General features: G+C 38.2%; 1 protein-coding gene across 5 annotated transcripts in view; it reads left to right on the forward strand.

Moving 5' to 3' along the window:
- Nucleotides 1-203: 203 nt before the first annotated feature.
- Nucleotides 204-21391, forward strand: part of KIF27 (kinesin family member 27) — a 93085-nt gene continuing 71897 nt past the window's right edge. For 3 of the 5 annotated variants that reach the window (XR_009503628.1, XM_059924530.1, XM_059924533.1), the window contains exons 1-4: nt 204-355; nt 8176-8560; nt 14441-14641; nt 17714-18657. Coding sequence is in view for 4 of the 5 variants with exons in the window: in XM_059924530.1 (XP_059780513.1) it covers nt 8263-8560; nt 14441-14641; nt 17714-18657 (1443 nt within the window). In the remaining variant the exon portion in view is untranslated. Of the gene's footprint in view, nt 356-805; nt 865-1206; nt 1321-8175; nt 8561-14440; nt 14642-17713; nt 18658-21391 lie in introns of those variants that run through there. The other 2 variants (XM_059924532.1, XM_059924531.1) reach the window with 2 other exon arrangements.

Below are 21391 nucleotides of genomic sequence, written 5' to 3' on the forward strand. Positions count from 1 at the left end.
CATATTCATCTTACAAACTCCTGGAGAGTTCTCTGGCTCAGCACTATGAGAGGGGTCCCTGGGTAGTATTTACTTTGGCGCTAATATGGGAGGCGGGGCCTCCAGGTGGCCGGCTCTAGGCTCCTCCCTGACGGGGCGGGGGCAAGGGCGGGGCTTGGCGGGCGGGGGCGGGGTCTGGGGAGCTTCCGGCCGCCCTGAGGGGCGGAGGCGCGTCAGCGCGGATTTTGCTGGTTGCCGGGAGAACCCACGACAACAAAAGGCGCGGGCTGCGGCGGTAGGTGCGGCGCGGCGGTGCGAAGTGAAGGCGAAGAGTACTGCGCTGCGCTAGCCCTGGAGACTGGGGTTTCTCGAACCGGTCAGTGAGTGGCAGGCGGGCCGGGCCGGGCTGGCGGGGTCGGGCCTGGTGCGGCGCTGGCCTGCTCTCTGAGCTGGTGTCCCCGGCCGGCCGTTGGGAGGAGAGGGGGCCGGCCGGGGGATTGGGAGCCGCCGCGGCTCGGCTGGCGGGGAGGGCGGTTGGGGCGCCCGCAAGGCGGAGCAGTGCCCCCCGAGGGGCCTGGGCCTATGCTGGGACTCCCAGGCGAGCGGCCGGGGAAGTTGGGTGCCCCTTGAGGTAGAAGGGCTTGGGGAAGACGGACGCGCGGGAACCCCGGGAACCCCGGGAACCCCGGACCGAGCCTCACGGAATCGGATCCTGTGTATTTCTTGTTTTCATGCTTCCAGCTGCCGTATCTGAAGAGGGGTGGAAAGGCCCACCTTCCTTGGGGGTTTCGTTTTGTCACAGGCCTCCTTTTTCCATTGCGGATGTTGAAACTTCGGTGCATTCTAAGCTCTGCGGAAATCTGAAAGACCCCTCCCTTAGAGCAGGTGATAATTGAGAAAGAAAGGGTGCCCAGATTCTTTCTTTGAAACACTTTAAAAATAAAACTTCGCCCACTCCAACTTTAAAAATCTTTGTTGTTTCCCCTGTTCGCTTCCTGTCTTCTCCATCTGTTCTTTATGCATTTGGGGCCTTTTCTGAGATCCTTATGAGATTCACTATCCATTTGCCAGAAAGTTTCTTACGAAAATATTACTTACAAACTACAATTTTTAGACAGTCACTACTTCTGAAAAGCCAAGGGCACGGGGTGGCAACGGTATTTGGAGACACTTTTCTGATCAACGACATGGCATCAGTGATCAAATATTTCTCCTTCCTTTGCTCAGATTTCAAACTCCATTGAGTATGCCAGCCAGTCGGAGTTCACCTTTCTTTACATTGATTGGTGAGATTAATACGTACGCTTCTGATGGCTGTAATTGATCAGAATCTGAAGAAGTGTAAGTGCTATGGATTTTTTAAAAGACATGTAAATTCTTTTTAAAATGTTTTAAATTTACTTTTTATTTATTTTTTGGCCGTGCCGCAGGGCTTGTGGGATCTTAGTTCCCCCACCAGGGGTTGAATCCCCGCCCACAGCAGTGAAAACCCAGAGTCCTAACCACTAGACCGCCAGAGAACTCCCTAAACGTAAATTCTTGTATATTAATTTTTTGCAAGCTATATGTTTATGGGCCCTTATCGGTTTTTTACTGATTAGAGTAGGTGAATTTCTATTGCCTTTGTAGCCAGATTGTTTATAGACATTCCTATTAAAAAAAAAAACCAAGAAAGTGAAAACATCTCAATTACACTTGGCACCTTTTATTAACAATTTCATTGGAAGTAGTTAGGTTTAGCTTAACATAGACCATGGCTTTTGTTTTAATGCGATGGTATAAAAAAAAAGAAATAGGGGCTTCCCTGATGGCGCAGTGGTTAGGAATCTGCCTGCCAATGCAGGGGACACGGGCTCGAGCCCTGGTCCGGGAAGATCCCACATGCCTGCAGATCAACTAAGCCCTTGCGCCACAACTATTGAGCCTGCACTCTAGAGCCCGTGCGCGGCAGCTGCTGAGCCTGTGTGCCACAACTACTGAAGCCCACATGCCTAGAGCCGGTGCTCCACAACAAGAGAAGCCACTGCGATGAGAAGCCCGTGTACTGCAACAAAGAATAGCTCCCGCTCGCTGCAACTAGAGAAAGCCCACGTGCAGCAACAAAGACCCAATGCAGCCAAAAATAAATAAATAAATAAAATTTATATATAAAAAAATAAACTAATTTGTATGATAAAAACTCCTAATATAGGTGTTCAGAGACATTTGGAAGAATCAAGTCATACTACATCCCTGTAGTTTGTTTGGAAAAGTTTGCAGTACCAAATGATTGTAGAGTCCTTTATTATCCAGGAAAAGATTTATCATATTTATGAATATTTATTTTTTCAGTGCAGAATTTCACTAGAATGATTAAAACTGCCAAGGTTAGGTGCATCTCTTTGGCCATTAAAGATAGTTTGTTGACTCTGTTTTGGGATTTTACAGCACAGGGGAGCTGATATTTTTTTACTCTCTTTGGACTCTTAGTAGAGTGATGTAAATGTTTTTCTGTTATTGTGATCTTTTTCAGACTGTTCACTCACAAAATTATAAATGCACAGTATTGCTGCAGAGTTTTTTTAAAAGGCTAGTAAGTATTAGATATGTCTTAATTAACATTCCATTGCATGTAGTGCTGAAAATGTTATTTTAGTCCATTAGTCTGCTAGGTTACTTAATGATAGTGTTCAAGACTCTTCTCCAGAGAGCCCAGTCCCATCCTAAACTGATTATTTTTCATCTGCATTTAGATGTAGATTACTTGTCACTTTTCAAAAAACTTTTATATGGTGTAAGCGTAATGCTACCAAGACTGTGAGCATTCATGTACAAGTTTTTATGTGAACATATATTTTCATTTCTTTAGGGTATATACCTAAGAGCGGAGTTGCTGGGTCAAATGATAACTCTGTGTTTAACTTTTTGAGGAACTGCCAGACTGTTCCAAAGTGGCTGCATCATTTTACATTCCCATCAGGTTTCCATATTCTTTACCTTCTTGCCAACACTTATTATGATCTGTCTTTTTTATTATAGTTGTGTTAGTGGGAGTGAAGTGGTATCTCATTGTGGTTTTGATTGCATTTCCCCCATAGCTAATGATGTTGAGCGTCTTTGCATTTGCTTATTGATCATTTTTATATCATCTTTGAAGAACTGTCTTTTCCGATCATTTGCCCACTTTTTTTTTTTTAGTTTATTTATTTTATTTATTTATTTTTGGCTGCATTGGGTCTTCGTTGCGGTGCGTGGGCTTCTCATTGCGGTGGCTTCTCTTGTTGTGGCGCACGGGCTCTAGAGCACAGGCTCAGTAGTTGTGGCACACGGGCTCAGTAGTTGTGGCGCACGGGCTTAGTTACTCTGCGGCATGCAGGATCTTCCCGGACCAGGGCTCAAACCCGTGTCCCCTGCATTGGTAGGCGGATTCTTAACCACTGCGCCACAAGGGAAGCCCACCTTTGCCCACTTTTTTTTTTTTTTAAGTTTTTTTTCTTTTTTTAATTATTATTTATTTATTTATTTATTTATTTTTGGCTGTGTTGGGTCTTCGTTTCTGTGCGAGGGCTTCCTCTAGCTGCGGCAAGTGGGGGCCACTCTTCATCGCGGTGCGCAGGCCTCACTATCGTGGCCTTTCGTTGCGGAGCACAGGCTCCAGACGCGCAGGCTCAGTAGTTGTGGCTCATGGGCCCAGTTGCACTGCGGCATGTGGGATCTTCCCAGACCAGGGCTCGAACCCGTGTTCCCTGCATTAGCAGGCAGATTCTCAACCACTGCGCCACCGGGGAAGCCCTTTGCCCACTTTTAAATTTGGTTGTCTTTTTACTATTTAGTTGTAATAGTTCTTTGTATATTCTGGATACAAATCCTTATTAGATATATGACTTGCAAATATTTTGTCCTATTCAGTGAATAATCTTCACTTTCTTTTTTTTTAATGTTACAATATTGTATTTCTTTTTAAAAAAATTTTATTGGAGTATAGTTGATTTACAATGTTGTGTTAATTTCTGCTCTACAGCAAATTCAGTTATTTATATACATATATATATATATATATATATATATATATATATATATACACACACACACACACACACATTCTTTTTTATATTCTTTTCCATTATGGTTTATCACAGGATATTAAATATAGTTCCCTGTGCTATACGGTAATACCTTGTTGTTTATCCATCCTATACATAATAGTTTGCATCTACTAACCCCACACTCCCACTGTGTCCCTCCCCCACCCTCCCTCCACCTTGGCAATCACAGGTCTGTTCTCTATGTCTCTGAGTCTGTTTCTGTTTCATAGATAAGTTCATTTGTGTCATATTTTGTTTTATTTTTTATTTTATTTTATTTTTTAAATTTATTTATTTATTTATTTATTTTTGGCTGTGTTGGGTCTTCGCTGCTGCATGCGGGCTTTCTCTAGTTGCGGCGAGTGGGGGCCACTCTTCCTTGCGGTGCGCGGGCTTCTCATTGCAGTGGCTTCTCTTGTTGTGGAGCACGGGCTCCAGGCACGCGGGCTTCAGTAGTTGTGGCACGTGGGCTCAGTAGTTGTGGCTCATGGGCTCTAGAGTGCAGGCTCAGTAGTTGTGGCACATGGGCTTAATTGCTCCACGGCATGTGGGATCCTCCCGGGCCAGGGCTCGAATCCGTGTCTCCTGCATTGGCAGGCGGACTCTCAACCACTGTGCCACCAGGGAAGCCCTCATATTTTAGATTCTACATATAAGTGATATCATATGGTATTTGTTTTTCTCTGTGTGACTTACTTAGTATGATAATCTGTAGGTCCATCCATGTTGCTGCAAATGGCCTTATTTCATTCTTTTTTATGGCTGAGCAGTATTCCATTGTGTATATGTACCACATCTTCTTTATCTATTCATCTGTCGATGGACATTTAGGTTGTTTCCATGTCTTGGCTATTGTGAATAGTGCTGCTATTCACAGCACTAGTCTTTTCACTTTCTTGGTGGTATCCTTTGAGGCACAAAACTTTTAAATTTGATTAAGTTCATTTTATCTACTTTTCCTTTTACTGCTCATTGCTATTGCTTTTGCTTTTGGTGTCATAAATGAGAAACCATTGCCAAATACAAGATTACAAAGAGTTACCCCTGTGTTTTCTTTTAAGACTTTTATAGTTTCAACTCTTACGTTTAGGTCTATGAACGATTTTTTTTTGTTTTTTTTTTTAAACATTTTTGAGTATCTTTTTTTTTTAAGTTTTATTTATTTTTTGGCTGCATTGGGTCTTCATTGCTGTGCGCGGGCTTTCTCTAGTTGCGGCAAGCGGGGGCTACTCTTTGTTGCAGTGAGAAGGCTTCTCATTGTGGTGGCTTCTCTTGTTGTGGAGCATGGGCTCTAGGCGAGTAGGCTTCAGTAGTTGCAGCATGCAGGCTCAGTAGTTGCGGCATGCGGGCCCTAGAGCATGTGGGCTTCGGTAGTTGCAGTGCACGGGCTCTGTAGTTGTGGCTTGCAGGCTCAGTAGTTGTGGTGCACGGGCTTAGTTGCTCTGCAGCATATGGGATCTTCCCAGACCAGGGATCAAACCCGTGTCCCCTGCATTGGCAGGCTGATTCTTTTTTTTTTTTTTAAAGTTATACAATTTTTATTTATTTATTTATTTATTTATTTATTTATTTATTTATTTCTGGCTGTGTTGGGTCTTCGTTTCTGTGCGAGGGCTTTCTCTAGTTGCGGCAAGTGGGGGCCACTCTTCATCGCGGTGCGCGGGCCTCTCACTATCGCGGCCTCTCTTGTTGCGGAGCACAGGCTCCAGACGCGCAGGCTCAGTAATTGTGGCTCACGGGCCTAGTTGCTCCGCGGCATGTGGGATCTTCCCAGACCAGGGCTCGAACCCGTGTCCTCTGCATTGGCAGGCAGATTCTCAACCACTGCGCCACTAGGGAAGCCCCGGCAGGCTGATTCTTAACCACTGCGCCACCAGGGAAGTCTTATGAACCGTTCTGAATTAACTTTTGTATACGATGTGAGGTAGAAGTCCAACTTCATTCTTATGCATGTGGATATCCAGTTGTCCCATGACCACTTGTTGAAAAGACTATCTTTTCCCCATTGAATTGTGTTGACACTGTTGTTGAAAATCAGTTGCCCATAAATGTGAGGATTTATTTCTGTATTCTCAGTTCTTTTCCATTGATCTTCAAGTCTGTCGTATGCCAGTACCACACTGTCTTGTTTACTGTTGCCTGGTTTTAAAATTGGGGAAGTATGTCCTCTAACTTTGTTCTTTTTCATTATTGTATTGGCTATTCTATGTCCCTTGAATTTCCATATGAATTTTAGGATCAGCTTGTCAGTTTCTACAAAGAAGTCAGCTGGGATTTTGGTAGGCATTCTGTTGACTCTTTAGATCAATTTGGGGAATATTGCCATTTTAATATGTTAAGTCTTCCAATCCATGAACATATGTTTTTCCATTTATTTAAATTTTCTTTACTTTCAACAATATTTTGTAGTTTTCAGAGTGTAAGTTTTACACATCTTTTGTTAAATTTATTCCTAAATTTATTTGATTCTTTGTAATGCTATTGTAAATGGAATTGTTTTCTCAATTTATTTTTCAGGTTGTTCATTGTAAGTATAGCTACCAATTTAATTTTTTTAAAACATTGTCCCTGCAATTTTTAAAAAATATTTATTTATTTTACTTTTGGCGGCATTGGTTCTTTTTTTTTTTTTTTTTTTTTTTGGCATTGGTTCTTAATTGTGGCACATGGCATTGTTCGTTGGGACGCACAGGTTCAGTAGTTGTGACGCGCAGGCTCTAGAGTGCATGGGCTCTGTAGTTGTGGTGCACGGGCTTAGTTGCCCGTGGTGTGTGGGATCTTAATTCCCTGACCAGGGATCGAACCCACATCCCCTGCATTGGAAGGCGGATTCTTTTTTGTTTGTTTTAAAAAATAATTTATTTTATTTATTTATTTTTGGCTGCGCTGGGTCTTTGTTGCTGCACGCGGGCTTTCTCTAGTTATGGTGAGTGGGGGCTACTCTTTGTTGCCGTGCGCGGGCTTCTCATTGCAGTGGCTTCTCGTGTTTCAGAGCACGGGCTCTAGGCTCACAGGCTCAGTAGTTGTGGCGCATGGGCTTAGTTACTCCGCGGCATGTGGGATCTTCATGGACCAGGGCTCGAACACGTGTCCCCTGCATTGGCAGGCGGATTCTTAACCACTGTGCCACCAGGGAAGCCCAGAAGGCGGATTCTTAACCACTGGACACCAGGGAAGTCCCCCAATATAATTTTTAATGTATTAATTCCACCAGAGATCTTCAGAAATAAGTACCATGTAATTTAGGAGTGGAACAGCAGTTTTTCTGTTAGTTTTGGTTATTTTTGAATAGAAAATTTAGTTTTAAATTTACATTGACTTATAGAAATCCTTAAAACTATTTTCATGGATTGATTTCTAACATTTGCGACAAAGAGGAGATGTTATTTTTCAGTACATAGCTGTAAAAATCTAAGGGTTTGCTTTGTACTACTTGTGTACGTGTACAATTACCCAATTATTTCCTTGCCTTATGTTTCTTTTTAATTTATTTATTTATTTATGGCTGAGTTGGGTCTTCGTTGCTGCATGGGCTTTCTATAGTTGCTGAGAGCGGGGGCTACTCTTCGTTGCGGTGCGCAGGCTTCTCATTGTGGTGGCTTCTCTTGTTGCAGAGCACGGGCTCTAGGCACACGAGCTTCAGTAGTTGTGACACATGGGCTCAATAGTTGTGGTGCACAGGCTTAGTTGCTCCGTGGCATGTGGAGTCTTCCCAGACCAGGGCTCAAACCCGTGTCCTCTGCATTGGCAGGCGGGTTCTTAACCACTGCGGCACCAGGGAAGTCCTTGCCTTATGTTTCTAATTCCCCAATTATTCAATATTTAGATTAATGAGCTGGGAAACATATTACCACTATAGAAAGAATAGCATAATGGAATCCCATGCACTTATCACTTTGCTTCATCATTTACCAACTCAAGGCTCCCATCCCCTAGATTATTTTGCAGCAAATCCAGACATCATATCATTTCATCTATAAATTATAGGTATACTTTTTCAAGACAGATTTACTCTTTGTAGCTATCTTATATTAGAACAAAACCTGCTTTAATTGACTTTGCTTTAGAAGTTGCTTAGTTTATTAGGATAGAGAAGTCAATAACTAAATTTTGTTTTTATTTTGATACACAGGGGTCCAGATCTTACGTAAAATGGATGTTTCTCACACTAGATACTGCATATTAAGTAGAAAATCTATTTAGTAAAATCTAAGCTGCCATGGAAGAAATACCGGTAAAAGTTGCTGTAAGAATTAGACCTCTGCTGTGCAAAGAAGTTCTTCATAATCATCAAGCTTGTGTGAGAGTTATTCCAAACACCCAACAAGTTATCATTGGGAAAGATAGAGTCTTTACTTTTGATTTTGTTTTTGGCAAAAATTCCACTCAAGATGAAGTTTATAATACCTGTATAAAGCCACTAGTGTTGTCACTCATTGAGGGCTATAACGCAACCGTTTTTGCCTATGGACAGACTGGATCTGGGAAGACATACACCATTGGAGGAGGCCATGTTGGTAAGATTCTCATACTCTTTGACTTTTATTTGAGACAGTAGAAAGAAGCTGAAATACCACAGTGCCTGACACATAGTAGGTGCTCAGCATATTAACTGAATGAAATAATCAATAGGATAACAGATGTGTTCATAAGATCATCATCTTTGAAAGATTTGTTTTAAATATTGAAGTTTCATTAAACAATTTATGATTATATTTGCTTGAGGAAAGACGTTTAAGACAATGTTCAGTATTCAGCCCTTTGCTGTTTTTCCCCAGTTTTGAGATATAATTGACATGTAACTTGTATTAGTCCAAAGTATATAGCATAATAGTTTGATATATCTATATATTGCAAAATGATTACCACAGTAAGTTCAGTTAACATCAGTCACCTCAGTTACATTTTTCTTCTTGTGATGAGAACTTTTAGGTTCTATTCCCTTAACAATTTTCACAGCTTGGTCACATACACAGCTATATTGTTTTTTTTTAAGAGGCCATGAATACAATTTTAATTCCTTAAGGGAAAAGGTTATTAAAGTTATCTATTGTCCTAAAATATTTTAGCTGCTCTAAAATACTTCATACCAAAAGAAATAGATCACCATTAGGAAGAGTTTTTGATGTTTTTTTCTGCTAGTTTAAAAAAAATTAATGTTCATTGTAAAAAGAATTGCAAGTGATGCTTAAGAAATCTAATTAAACAAATGAAAGCTCCTCTCATTCCCAGGAAATAACAGTTTGATGTATACATTCAGAGTCCTCTAGACATTTTTCTAGGTATATTACAAGTACTCACACATGTAGTTTTTTGTTTTTTTTGTTGTTAGTTTATTTGTTTGATGAGGTATTTCATACCTGTGATTCTGTAACTTTCTTTTTGCATTTAACGATATAAAATATCATTTCATTTCTTTCCATTTGGGTCATAGAATTTCACCTCATTTTTTTGGGCTGTACATATAATGTTCCATAGTTTGAATGGATCATAGTTCATCCATTCCAGTATTAATGGACAGGATTAGTGGTTGGTTTTGATTTTTACTGTTATAAAAAGTTACAGTGTACATATCTTTATACATTTAACTTTGCATCCATTTGTTAGTATTTCTGTAGAATAGATTCCTAGAAGTAGATTTGTTGAGTAATGGGTATGCACATTTAAAATGTGGATAGATACTGACAAATTATCCAAAAGGGTGTAACAGTTTATATCCTCCCACCAATATGTGAAAGCCATTTATTTGCTCATATCCTTGCCAGTTACTGGAAATCATAAATCCAAAATTTTTTTTTCACTATCTGATAAGTGAAGAATTGCACTTTGTTGTTTGAAGTTACATTTCTTGGTGTATTTGTGAAAATAGCATTTTTGATTTCCCAGGCTATCTGTAAGACACCAATTCTGGGTCAGTCACCTGCTGTTTGATTATTGACCATGGAAATAATGTAGTTTTTTTCTCCAATAAATAATTTATTGAGCTTTTGCAGTGGCTAGAGTACCATGCTAGGCACTGTGGTAGATGAAAATCTCTTATTTTTCAATATGATGCTTATCTAAACTACTATTCATTTCCCTGCTTTTCAGAACCTTGGATTTACCAACTTTTACCAGGCATAATCTTCTCTAAAAACTTTCATTTGCATACTCTTTAAATAGTGTATAAGAGCTAAATGATGGCTATTAAAGTATAAAACTTTACAGTTTTTCTCTCTGAAATAGTCTTTCAGGAATATAAGAGTGACAGTGAAAATGTGATTTTTAGGTTACCAGAATACATTTTGAAGCTTTATTTGTAAATATTATTTGTAATTCAGCTTTTTTTTTTTTAAGTCTTTTGAGTGACTGTGCTTTGTTATCTGTTGAAGTGGGAAATGAATGAGCTATTTCTGATCAGCCTCATATTCTGGCTAATCTAGAATGCATATATTCAATATATGCTGGAGTTTATAGATAGTACTATTGGCTAGTTCCTGGAAGCTCTCCAAAAGGAATTTTCACTTTCTCTTGTACTGGAAAAACCTGCAGCTTCCCATATTTGCTACATGATGGCAATCAAAGGCGGTCCAAGTTAGTAAGGTTCAGATTTTCAGGATGTTTGTTGCCAAAAATCTGAACATTGGTAATCTTCAACTTGGAAGCAAGTTGTTTTTAAGGTTCATTTGTAAGCCACCTTTTTGTAGCTTGGAATATATTTTCCATGGAACAATGCTAAAAATGGTGGGCAGGTTTCTAAATTGGCCTACAGAAACTTATTTAACTTTAAGTCCAATTTATTCTTTTACTTATTCTAAATTTTATCTTGTACATTTTTTTTTACTATTTTAAAAATTGTGGTTAAAAAAATAAATGTAAAACAAAATTTACCATTTTAACCATTTTTAATAGTACAGTTTTATGACATTAAGTATATTCACAGTGTTTTGTAACCATCACTGCTCTTTCCAAAAATTTTCATCTCCCCAAATAGAAGCTTTGTACCCATTAAGCAATAACTGTCCTCCCCCCGCCATCCCGTGGTAACCTCGAATTTACTTTCTTTGACTGTAAGTTTGCCTCTTCTAGATATTTCATAGAAGTGGAATCATACAGTATTTGTCCTCCTATGTCTGGCTTCTGTACTTAGCATAATGTATCTAAGGATATCCTACATGTTGTAGCATGTATTGGAACTTCATTCCTTTTAATGACTGAATGATTTTCCATTGTATGTATAAGTCATCTTTTGTTTATCCATTCATCTGTTGAGGGACACTTGAATTGTATTCCCCTTTAGGCTATTGTGACTAATGCTGCTGTGAACATTGGTGTACAAATATCTGAGTCTCTTGTATGCATTTCTATTCATTCATGTTATTGTGTTAATCTGTGTTCTGCGTTGCGGAAGTGATGGAGGAGAAGAGGCAGTGATGCAGGAGAAGAGGTGTAGAGATGTTCCCTCCCTCAGTCCTGGATTGAGGTCTTGGCTTGGGCAGAACTGGTCTTTCTGTACCTCTCTTCTGCATATGTCCTTTGCTGCCATTAGACCCTGGCTTGCTCCCCTGTCCCTTTCTTATGCCTGTTTACCCTCAAACTACCTGTACCTTTCCATCCCAGAAATCTCAAAACATGCTTTTTGGCTAAATGTGAAGAAATATGACACAAATAATTTTTTTAAAAGGGTTCTTGCTAACATAAATGAGTTGCATTCCAATGATTGGGATTCTCCCCAGACCATAATAAATGATCTAAAGAGAGATATTTTAGATATTTTAGGTACTACCTGTACCTATTTTGAACTTCACTGGTGCCACTTATGCCTATTGCATTCCTGGGGTTTTCAATAAATATTTTCTTATTAAATCTTTTATTTTTGCCTTAAACTGTTATATAAATATCATTTAGTTTTTTTCATTGTCATGTCATTTGATTGTAAGCTTTTTTTATGCTGCTTCCAATTCTATACAGTATATTTAGTTTATTTTTAAGTTATTTATATTTAAAACTTTTATTTTTAGACTATATATATTTATTTCTAAAGGTAAAAATTCAGATATTACAACCATAAGATAAAAGTAAAAGTTTTTCTTTCTTTTCTCTCCCTGTTCTAACTCCCCAGAGGTAACCACCATTTTTTGTGAATTTTTTCAAAAATATTCTTTGCATAGATATGTATGTTTTCTTTTATGCAGATGAATTTGCTCTGCAGTTGCTTCTTTTAACTTTATGGCTCTTAGACATCTGTTTAACAATAGGTGCATGGTATACCATTGTTAACCATTCTCCTACTAATGGATTTATTAGTGTTTGGAATTTTTTATCAATTACAAGAAATTTTTACTGATCCTTATACAACACCTTTGGGTATGTGTACATGTATTTCTTTAAGAAATACTATATCTGAATCAAAGGGTGATCACGTTTCAACTTTTGATACTATTGATACTAATGTTTCTCCAAAAAAGCTGTGCTGGTTAACATTGTCATAGTATTCTAGAGGACCAATTTGCTCACCTTGAGGAAATGGGGCATTATCAAATTTAAAAATCATTGCTCACATGACATTTTAAACAGTGAATAATCATAAACAGTGATCACAGTTTTTCATTAATTACATTGATGTTCACAATTACATTGTGAATACAGTTTTTCATCAATTACAATGATGTGATTTTTAATAGTATTTTAGTGTTAATAATTGAGAGAATGCTGGGTAAATCAGTCTTTATTGTATCTTAAAATAATAGTTACATTTCTCACTTCCCCTCTGTTTTACCCACTCTTGCTGCCATCCACCACCCCACTTCTCTCTGCTCCTCTTTGCAGCAGAACCTTGAAGGTATTATCTGTGACTCGTGGTGGCAGTTCTCCTCTCGGTCTTTCTTACACTCACTCCGTTCAGACTTTCACCTCCACTACCACTGACACTGCAATTGTCAGGATATCACAAATGCCCTTCACTTTACTAAATTTAGTGGTCAATTCTCATCAAACCGGCCTTTCAGCAAATTTGATGCATGCTCTCCACTTGGTTTCCAGGCCACCACATTCTTGGTTTCCTCCTACTTAACTGGTCACTCCTCATGCTCTCTTGCTGGTTCCTGATAAGTGAACCAACAAATGATGAAGTGCCCAGGGCTCAATCTTTGGTATTCTCTTCTGACTCTCAGCTTTTCCCCTTGGTCTCATCCAGCCCTATGACATTAAATACCATCTATATATAGCTTCCAGTTTTTTACCTCCAGTCCAGACGACTGTCTTGTACTCTAGTCTCATATATCCAACTGCCTATTCAACCTTCCCAATTGTATCCCTAATAGATACCTCAAACTTAATAGGTCAAAAAATGAACTTCTGCCATTTTCCCCTTAAACCAACTCAACACACACTCTTCCCTATATCAGTTGATGGCAACTCCACTGGCTCAAGACAAAATCTTGGAGTCATCCTTGACTCATCACTTTCTGTCACATTCCATATCCAATCTGTCAGGGAATCTTAATGGCTCTCCCTTCAACATAAATCCAGAATCTGGTCACTTCTCACCTTTCTCTGCTGCCAACCTTATGCCACCATCATGTCCACCTCTCCCCCGAACCCTCTAGACTCCTGGATTAGTGCACTGGTCTCCTAAGTGGTCTCCCCACTTCTGCCCCTACCCTTCTATGATTGAGGCAAAATGCAGCAGACAGAGTGGTCTCTTTTAAATCCCAAGTTACTGCTCTGCTTCAGTGGCTCTCATCTCACCCAGAATAAGACCTAAAGTCTATCGTGGTCTCCAAGGACCTACATGGTCTTGTTTCTGTCACTTCTCTGACCTCATGCCCTGCCACTCTCCCCTTGCTCCCTCTGCTCCAGCTACAATGGCCTCCTTGTTTATGGATCACACCATTTTAGCACCTTTGCGCTTGCTGTTCTGGGACATTCAGATACCTACATGGCTCCTCTGCCACCTCTTTCAAGTTTCTGCTCAAATGTCAGCTTCTCCGTGATGCCCATCAAATACACTTACACTTCCAGTCCCCCTTACCTTGCCCTATTTTCTTCTCCAGGCATACTTAATGCCTTTTAATATACTATATAATTCACTTATTCTTTTTTGCTGTTGTCAGTCTCTCCTAGTACAGTTCCTTAAGGGCAGGGATCTTTTCCTTGTTTTGTTCACTGATGGTTCCCAGGGTCCTAGAATACTGCCTGGCACATAGTAGGTACTATATAAATATTGAATGAATGCATGAATGAAGTTTGGGTAAGAGCATGCATGTGAAAACTTTCACTTCTGAACTTTATAGAAAAAAATGTTCTATTTTTCTATTTTAAAAATTTATAATAGAAATTTGAGAAAATAAATTTATTGATTGTAGCTTTTCTTATATCTTAAATTTCAGATGTGCTTTCTTTCTCTAAATTTTCAGCTTCAGTTGTGGAGGGTCAAAAAGGTATCATTCCTCGTGCTATCCAAGAAATATTTCAAAACATCTCTGAAAATCTTAGCATTGACTCTAAGATAAAAGTGTCTTATATAGAAGTATACAAGGAAGACCTAAGAGATCTTCTAGAATTGGAGACATCTATGAAGGATCTTCACATCAGAGAAGATGAAAAGGGAAACACAGGTAAAGTAGCCTACTTAGTTGATAGTCTTCATTAGCAAATGAATATGATTTAATTCAGTTTCTGGATATTTTCCAAGGATTCTTTAAAAACAGACATAGAAACAAAATGCATTTGTTTTTGCTTTTAAATTGAATAACTTATTGATTACCAGTAGCAGTTAATGCACGCAGGTGAAAAGTAGAAGTTCAAGGTGGTTGGTAAGATGAAGTTATTAAGGTGTAATTCCAAATACAGATGACCCTTGAACAATGTGGCGGGGAGGGTGGCGATTAGGGGTGCCGACCCTCTGCGCAGTCAAAAACCCAAGTATAATTTACAGTCGTCCTTCTGTATCCATAGTACTGCCTTAGCGGATTCAACTAACCTCAGATTGCATAGTACTGTAGTATTTACTATTGAAAAAAATCCACATGTAAGTGGACCTGCACAGTTCAAACCTGTGTTGTTCAAGGATCAACTGTAATTATTTCCTATAATTGCCACCTCCCCCGCCCCTGGGCTGATCTTAAGAAAGTGTGACATAGGCTAAATTAATTTTTGTACTTTTTTTCTCCCAGAGTTACCCTGAGGTTGGGGATGGCTTCTCCCTTTGGTGTTTTGGTGTTCATCCAAGTTGATCCAAGAACTCTCCTTTCTTCCTTTCTGATTTTTGTCCCAGCACTCCTATTGCTTCCTCTTTTTTTTTATTTTTTAATTTAGAGTTTATGTGTTTGCTCCTTCATATTGACATTTACTCGTCCTTTGTTGTGCTTCTCAAGGTCTGACGTTCTGTGCTGTCAACCTGTTAATCTCGTTAAATATCTGTTTGTTTGGAAATGGGAGAACGTTAGAATGGGAAGGTCAAAATACAAGTATTTTAAAGAATAACACTTTCTGATTTTCTGACTTAAAAGGTAATATGTTCAACGTAGAACATTTTGAAAACATAGCAAAGTATAAGGAAGAAGGTTAAAGATCATCTTTAATCTCAGAACTCAGAAATAGCAACTTCCAATTTTGGTGTGTTTCCTTACAGATTTCTTTTTCTACACACATCTGATTAAAAAAAAAAAATACACTCACAACCCCACATATTGTATTGCATCTTATTTTTTCACTTAATATTTATATTGTAAGAATTTTCATGTCATTAAATATTTTTCAAATTTATGACTTCATGTGGTCATGTAATTTTGTCTTCTGAGTATATTATAATAATCGATTTGACTAATAGTCCATTATTGGACATTTTGGTTGTTTCCAGATTTTCATGATTATTAATAACAATGACTGTTCTTAGATGTCTTCTTCTCCTAGAAAACACATTTAGTGGAACCTTCCTCCTTCCTGGAGATAAAGGATCCTGCCAAGGGAGTGATTCCCTGGGGGAATTTCCTGGCAGTTAGGAAAATAAGATGGCTCGCTCCTTCAGCAGCAGCCTGCAGGGGGCAGTAAAGCTCGCCTCTGTAGGCCCTGTCCTGGCAGCTCTGGCATTGCTGGATGTTTGAAGAAATAGGTTATTGTTTTGTTTTTTAGAAAAAAAAGCATACATAGTACTTTGTGACCTTATTAGATAATTTTGTATAGTTTATCTTTTCTGGATGAAATCCAGACTGATGTTTTGAGCTTCTGTAAAATGTAATTATTGAATGTTTTTATCTTTTATTAAAAGTTACAAAAAAAATACATGTTTATTGTAAAATAGACAGTACGGAAGTATACACTATCACGCCTCATAAACTTAGTGATGGAAATACTCCACACCTGATAGCAATCCTGCAAAAATTTTGGTAGGATGTAACAGTCTTAAGACAAATTACCACATATCTTATAAAATGTCCCAATCACAACCAAAATGCATTTGTTTGACATATTTATTGAGTTTCTCTGTATCAGGTGGTAGTTGGTATCTAACCTGGATGCTGCACAATTAGCATCATCTTGGAAGCTTTTTAAGAAATACTGATTTCTGGGCCCCACTTTTCACAGATTCTGATGAATTAGTTAAAGATGGGGCATGGGTGTTGGTACTTTCCCTTTTATAAAGCTCCCAGGTGATTTTCAGCTGGGTTTGAGGACCATAGATAGTGCTAAGCTATAGCCTAACATTAGAAAACTTTTAGAAAAGTTATACTGTGCTTTATGGTTAAATTGTTATATTTTATAATCACTGATAGTTTAGCACTCCCTGTTGTAGTACAGGTACATTAGAACTTTAAATGAACTGGGCTGTTAAAAAAGGTGTCATGATGGAAACAATGCAAGAAAAATGAATATTTTTTAAAGAAACAGTGACATGACAAGATCTGATTAAAGAGGGAGCTTGGTGCTGTAATTCAAGCACAGACTTGGGAGGTTTACTGCTGTGATTCAAATCCCAAATCCACCTACTCCTTTTTGAAATATTTTTGGATATAAACAAATAACACATGTAGTAAGCTTAGGTTATTTTGGGTTCTATTCTGCCATTAAAATAGAAACTTTTTTGCCTTTTTTGAATTGCCTTGCACTCTTATATTATGTAGGGGAAACCTGTTTTTAAAATGAATAAACAACTTTATTTATATTGAAATTTTCATTTATCATTGGTTATTTACCAAAAACTTTAAACCTTAGGATGGCTTGAATATTAACGAAACTCAAAAGAAACTAATTTAATTTAATTTTAATTAATCTACTACTGATTAATTCTTTTGAGTTATATATATAATTAATCTATTATCTTTCAATCAGTATATTAGACTCTACAAATCAAAATACTGGAATAAAGAATTTTTCTTTTGTCATGTGTTTTAAAGAATTGAGTGTGATGTGTGATTCCAAAAAAAACCCACAGATTGTTTAAAACATACATATATGTATGACATCTTTTAGAATTTAAACATCAAAATGAATGCCATCTATTGAAATAGTCCTGTTAGAAGATTATCTAAAATTATTTAATGATGTTGCTGATGTTACTTTTATTTTGAAATGCTATGAATTTTTTTAAAGGGACTGTCTTAGCTGGGCAGTATAAGCAAATGATAATTGTTGTGTGGTTAATTTAACTCTACTGGATTTTTACTAAAACTTGCTGTTGCTATTTTAAGTGATTGTTGGGGCCAAGGAATGCCAGGTGGAAAGTGCAGATGAAGTGATGAGTCTCCTGGAGATGGGGAATGCAGCCAGGCATACGGGTACCACCCAAATGAACGAGCACTCCAGTAGGTCACACGCGATTTTCACAATCAGCCTTCGTCAAGTGGCGAAAAATAAAGAGGCAGCTGAAGATGGATCGTGGTATTCCCATCAGCATATTGTCTCAAAGTTCCACTTTGTGGATTTGGCTGGATCAGAAAGAGTAACCAAAACAGGGAATACTGGTGAACGGTTCAAAGAATCCATTCAAATCAACAGTGGCTTGCTGGCTTTAGGAAACGTAATAAGCGCTCTTGGGGACCCACGCAGGAAGAGTTCACATATTCCATACAGGGATGCTAAAATTACCCGGCTTCTGAAAGATTCCCTGGGAGGCAGTGCCAAGACCGTCATGATCACCTGTGTCAGCCCATCCTCCTCGGATTTTGACGAGTCCTTAAATTCTCTCAAATATGCCAACAGAGCACGCAACATTAGAAACAAACCCACCTTAAACTTCAGCCCCGAGTCAGACCGTATGGGCGAAATGGAATTTGAGATTAAGTTGCTTCGAGAAGCTTTGCAAAGCCAGCAGGCTAGTAGCAGCCAAACTAGCCAGATCCATCGGGAGGGGACTCCTGATAAAAATAGGATCCATTCTCTTGAGGAGCAAGTTGCTCAGCTACAAGGAGAATGTTTGGGTTACCAAAATTGTTTAGAGGAAGCCTTTACCTTCCTGGTGGACTTAAAAGATTCTGTCAGACTAAACCAAAATCAGCAACACAAACTGCAGGAGTGGTTTAACGTGACCCAGGAGGTCACCTCATTCAGAGGACACCAAGGCATTGGAAACCTGGAAGAAGGACCACAGCATATTACAGTTCTCCAGCTGAAGCGAGAGCTTAAGAAATGCCAGGTACTTAGACACTACCTTTGTAAGTAACTTGTTTAAAGACTAAATTTATCTGGGCAAGTAAGAGTCGTTTTGGAATTTCAGAAGTTTTTTTGGAAAGGATTATATATAAAATCTCATTTGCCTTTACTCTGTTTCTTTTTCCCTTTTCCTATTGCTTTCTCCTCATAATTCATCTCTTTCTTGGCTCCTCCTCCTTTCTCCTTCAAATGTATTTTAATTTGTTGTATTTATTAAGTAGGCTCTTGTGGGACTGGTCATTAATTTAGAGGATGAAAAGAAACACAGTTTCAGAACAAAATTAGGTTAAATTTTATTGAGTTTTTAATCCCTCTTTAGGTCAGTGCTTCTTGAAAGAAAAAAAGTACTTCATCCCTTGAGTTTGGTGTTTTGATTTTTTAGACAAACAAATAAATCATCATATTTGATAATATTTAAGGAATGTAGCTATGTACATGTATACATATTTTATATATGTATATTGAGTTGAAAATTACATTTTCCCACTTTTCATTTGAAAAATATTTGTTATTTAAAGATTATGTGTCACTGGGGAAATAATGGAGAATAGACATACCTGGTTCTGCTTATGTGGAGTTTGCAATCTGGTGGGCAAATGGATATTCCTCCATTTTTTTAAAAATAGGAAAACATACGTAATGACGGCTTTCTAGTTAGAAATCTTTCCTCAATATCTATTTGTATGTATTAGAAAGAAACCTCTATTACAGCAATTCTCAAACTTTTTGCTCACAAGGTTTTTTTACTTTCTTCAAATTGAGGTTCCCTAAAGAGCTTTTGTTTATGTGGGTTGTTATCTATTGATATTTACCATATTAGAATTAAAACAACAAATTTAAACTATTAATTCATTCAGAACTAACAATAATAACCCGATTACATGTTAATATAAAGAACATTTTTTCATTAAAAATAACTATTTTCCAAAACAAAAAAATTTAATAACAGTGGAATTGCTTTATATTTTTGCAAATCTCTTTTCATGTCTGATTTAATAGAAGACAGGTGGATTTTCATATCTGTCAGCATGCAATTTGTTGGAATATGTTGTTTTAGGTGAAGTATATGAAGAAAATCCAGCCTCATCTAGATTTGTAGTTGGAAGAGAGGAATATTTTAATGACTTTTTCAGATAATTGTGGATATTGTTTCACATTACATCAAAACTCAACAAGCGGAAATTTCCTAAAGTTTACCTGCAATGTGGGATTTGAAACCATTTTGTTACATTAACATTCACTGATTTTTATCTTGTACTTTGAATGGATATTTTATCCACACATGATTTTGAATCAACATGCATTGGACACTTGAAAAATATTTGTTTACTAAGTTATGCAGATCTTTCAATGCTGACACATTTCACTATACAGTATCAAAAAAAATCACATTCCTTAATATCACCACTGACCTCACCTGCAAAGTCTTTAATTACTGAAAGCTGTCAAGTTTACAGTAGCAGAAGTGTTTTCCAAAATTCTAATTTTTGCATGAAACTTGAATTTTATCATTTGCAACAAATACTATTAGTTGTTTTCCTTGAAATGATGGTTCTGTCACACATACAAGTGTGAATAGTTTGTCTGTTGTTCTTTAGAGTAAAAATAGCACCCTATGAAAAATGTGGCTAGTTCAGCTTGCAACTCAAACAATTGCACAAGATTTTTTGCCCCAGATAACTATCACCCTTCAGTATACAGCAGAACTACTTTATGCATACCTCCTATTTGACACATAGAATACTAAAAAAGTACTCGTGTTGAGATTTAATAAAATCATGTTTATTTCTTCATCAAGATATTCTTAAGTGAAACTGACATTTGTTGGTTTGTTTGTATTGTTAGTGCACAGCAGTGAAGAATACAGTGACTACCACTACAGTTTGGTGACACTTTCTTTATTCATACTAGGAGCCAGCAGTTTTACATATCATTGTTTTTGCACCATCAGTACAAATGACAACATGGTGAAAAAGGCAAATATCATTTTAGTATAACTAGGAAAATGGTTTTAACCTCATGGTACCCTGAAAGGATCTAAGGTTAATGCTAAAAGATTCACTACTGAATACACTATGAGAACTGCTGCTCTTTTACAAAGCTTTGATCTTTAAATATAAGCATATAAAGTACTACTTTTAAAATCATGGTTTTTTTTTTTTTTTTTTTTTTTTTTTTTTGGCTGTGTTGGGTCTTCGTTTCTGTGCGAAGGCTTTCTCTAGTTGTGGCAAGCGGGGGCCACTCTTCATCGCGGTGCGCGGGCTTCTCACTATCGCGGCCTCTCTTGTTGCGGAGCACAGGCTCCAGACGCGCAGGCTCAGGAGTTGTGGCTCACGGGCCTAGTTGCTCCGCGGCATGTGGGATCTTCCCAGACCAGGGCTCGAACCCGTGTCCCCTGCATTAGCAGGCAGATTCTCAACCACTGCGCCACCAGGGAAGCCCGGTTTTTTTTTTTTTAAGGCAGTAACTCTGCTCTGCCTTTTTCTTAAATAGAGCAGGCCTGGCCCTTCCTCTTTGGTGTAAGAAACTGGCAGAACATTAAGTACAGGTAATAGGAAGCTTGAACTTTGTGGTACACTATAGGAGTTGGTGGTAGAAAGCATGCTTCTAAGATGACTGATTTTGGAAGCCCACAAAACCCATCTGCTTGCGGGTGAGATGGGTAGTAACCTCCTCTCTTCATCTGTTGGAAACTCTAAATTTAAACTTGCTCTAGA

The sequence above is a fragment of the Balaenoptera ricei genome, chromosome 6, assembly GCF_028023285.1.
Source record: "Balaenoptera ricei isolate mBalRic1 chromosome 6, mBalRic1.hap2, whole genome shotgun sequence".
NCBI classification, from domain to species: Eukaryota; Metazoa; Chordata; class Mammalia; order Artiodactyla; family Balaenopteridae; genus Balaenoptera; species Balaenoptera ricei.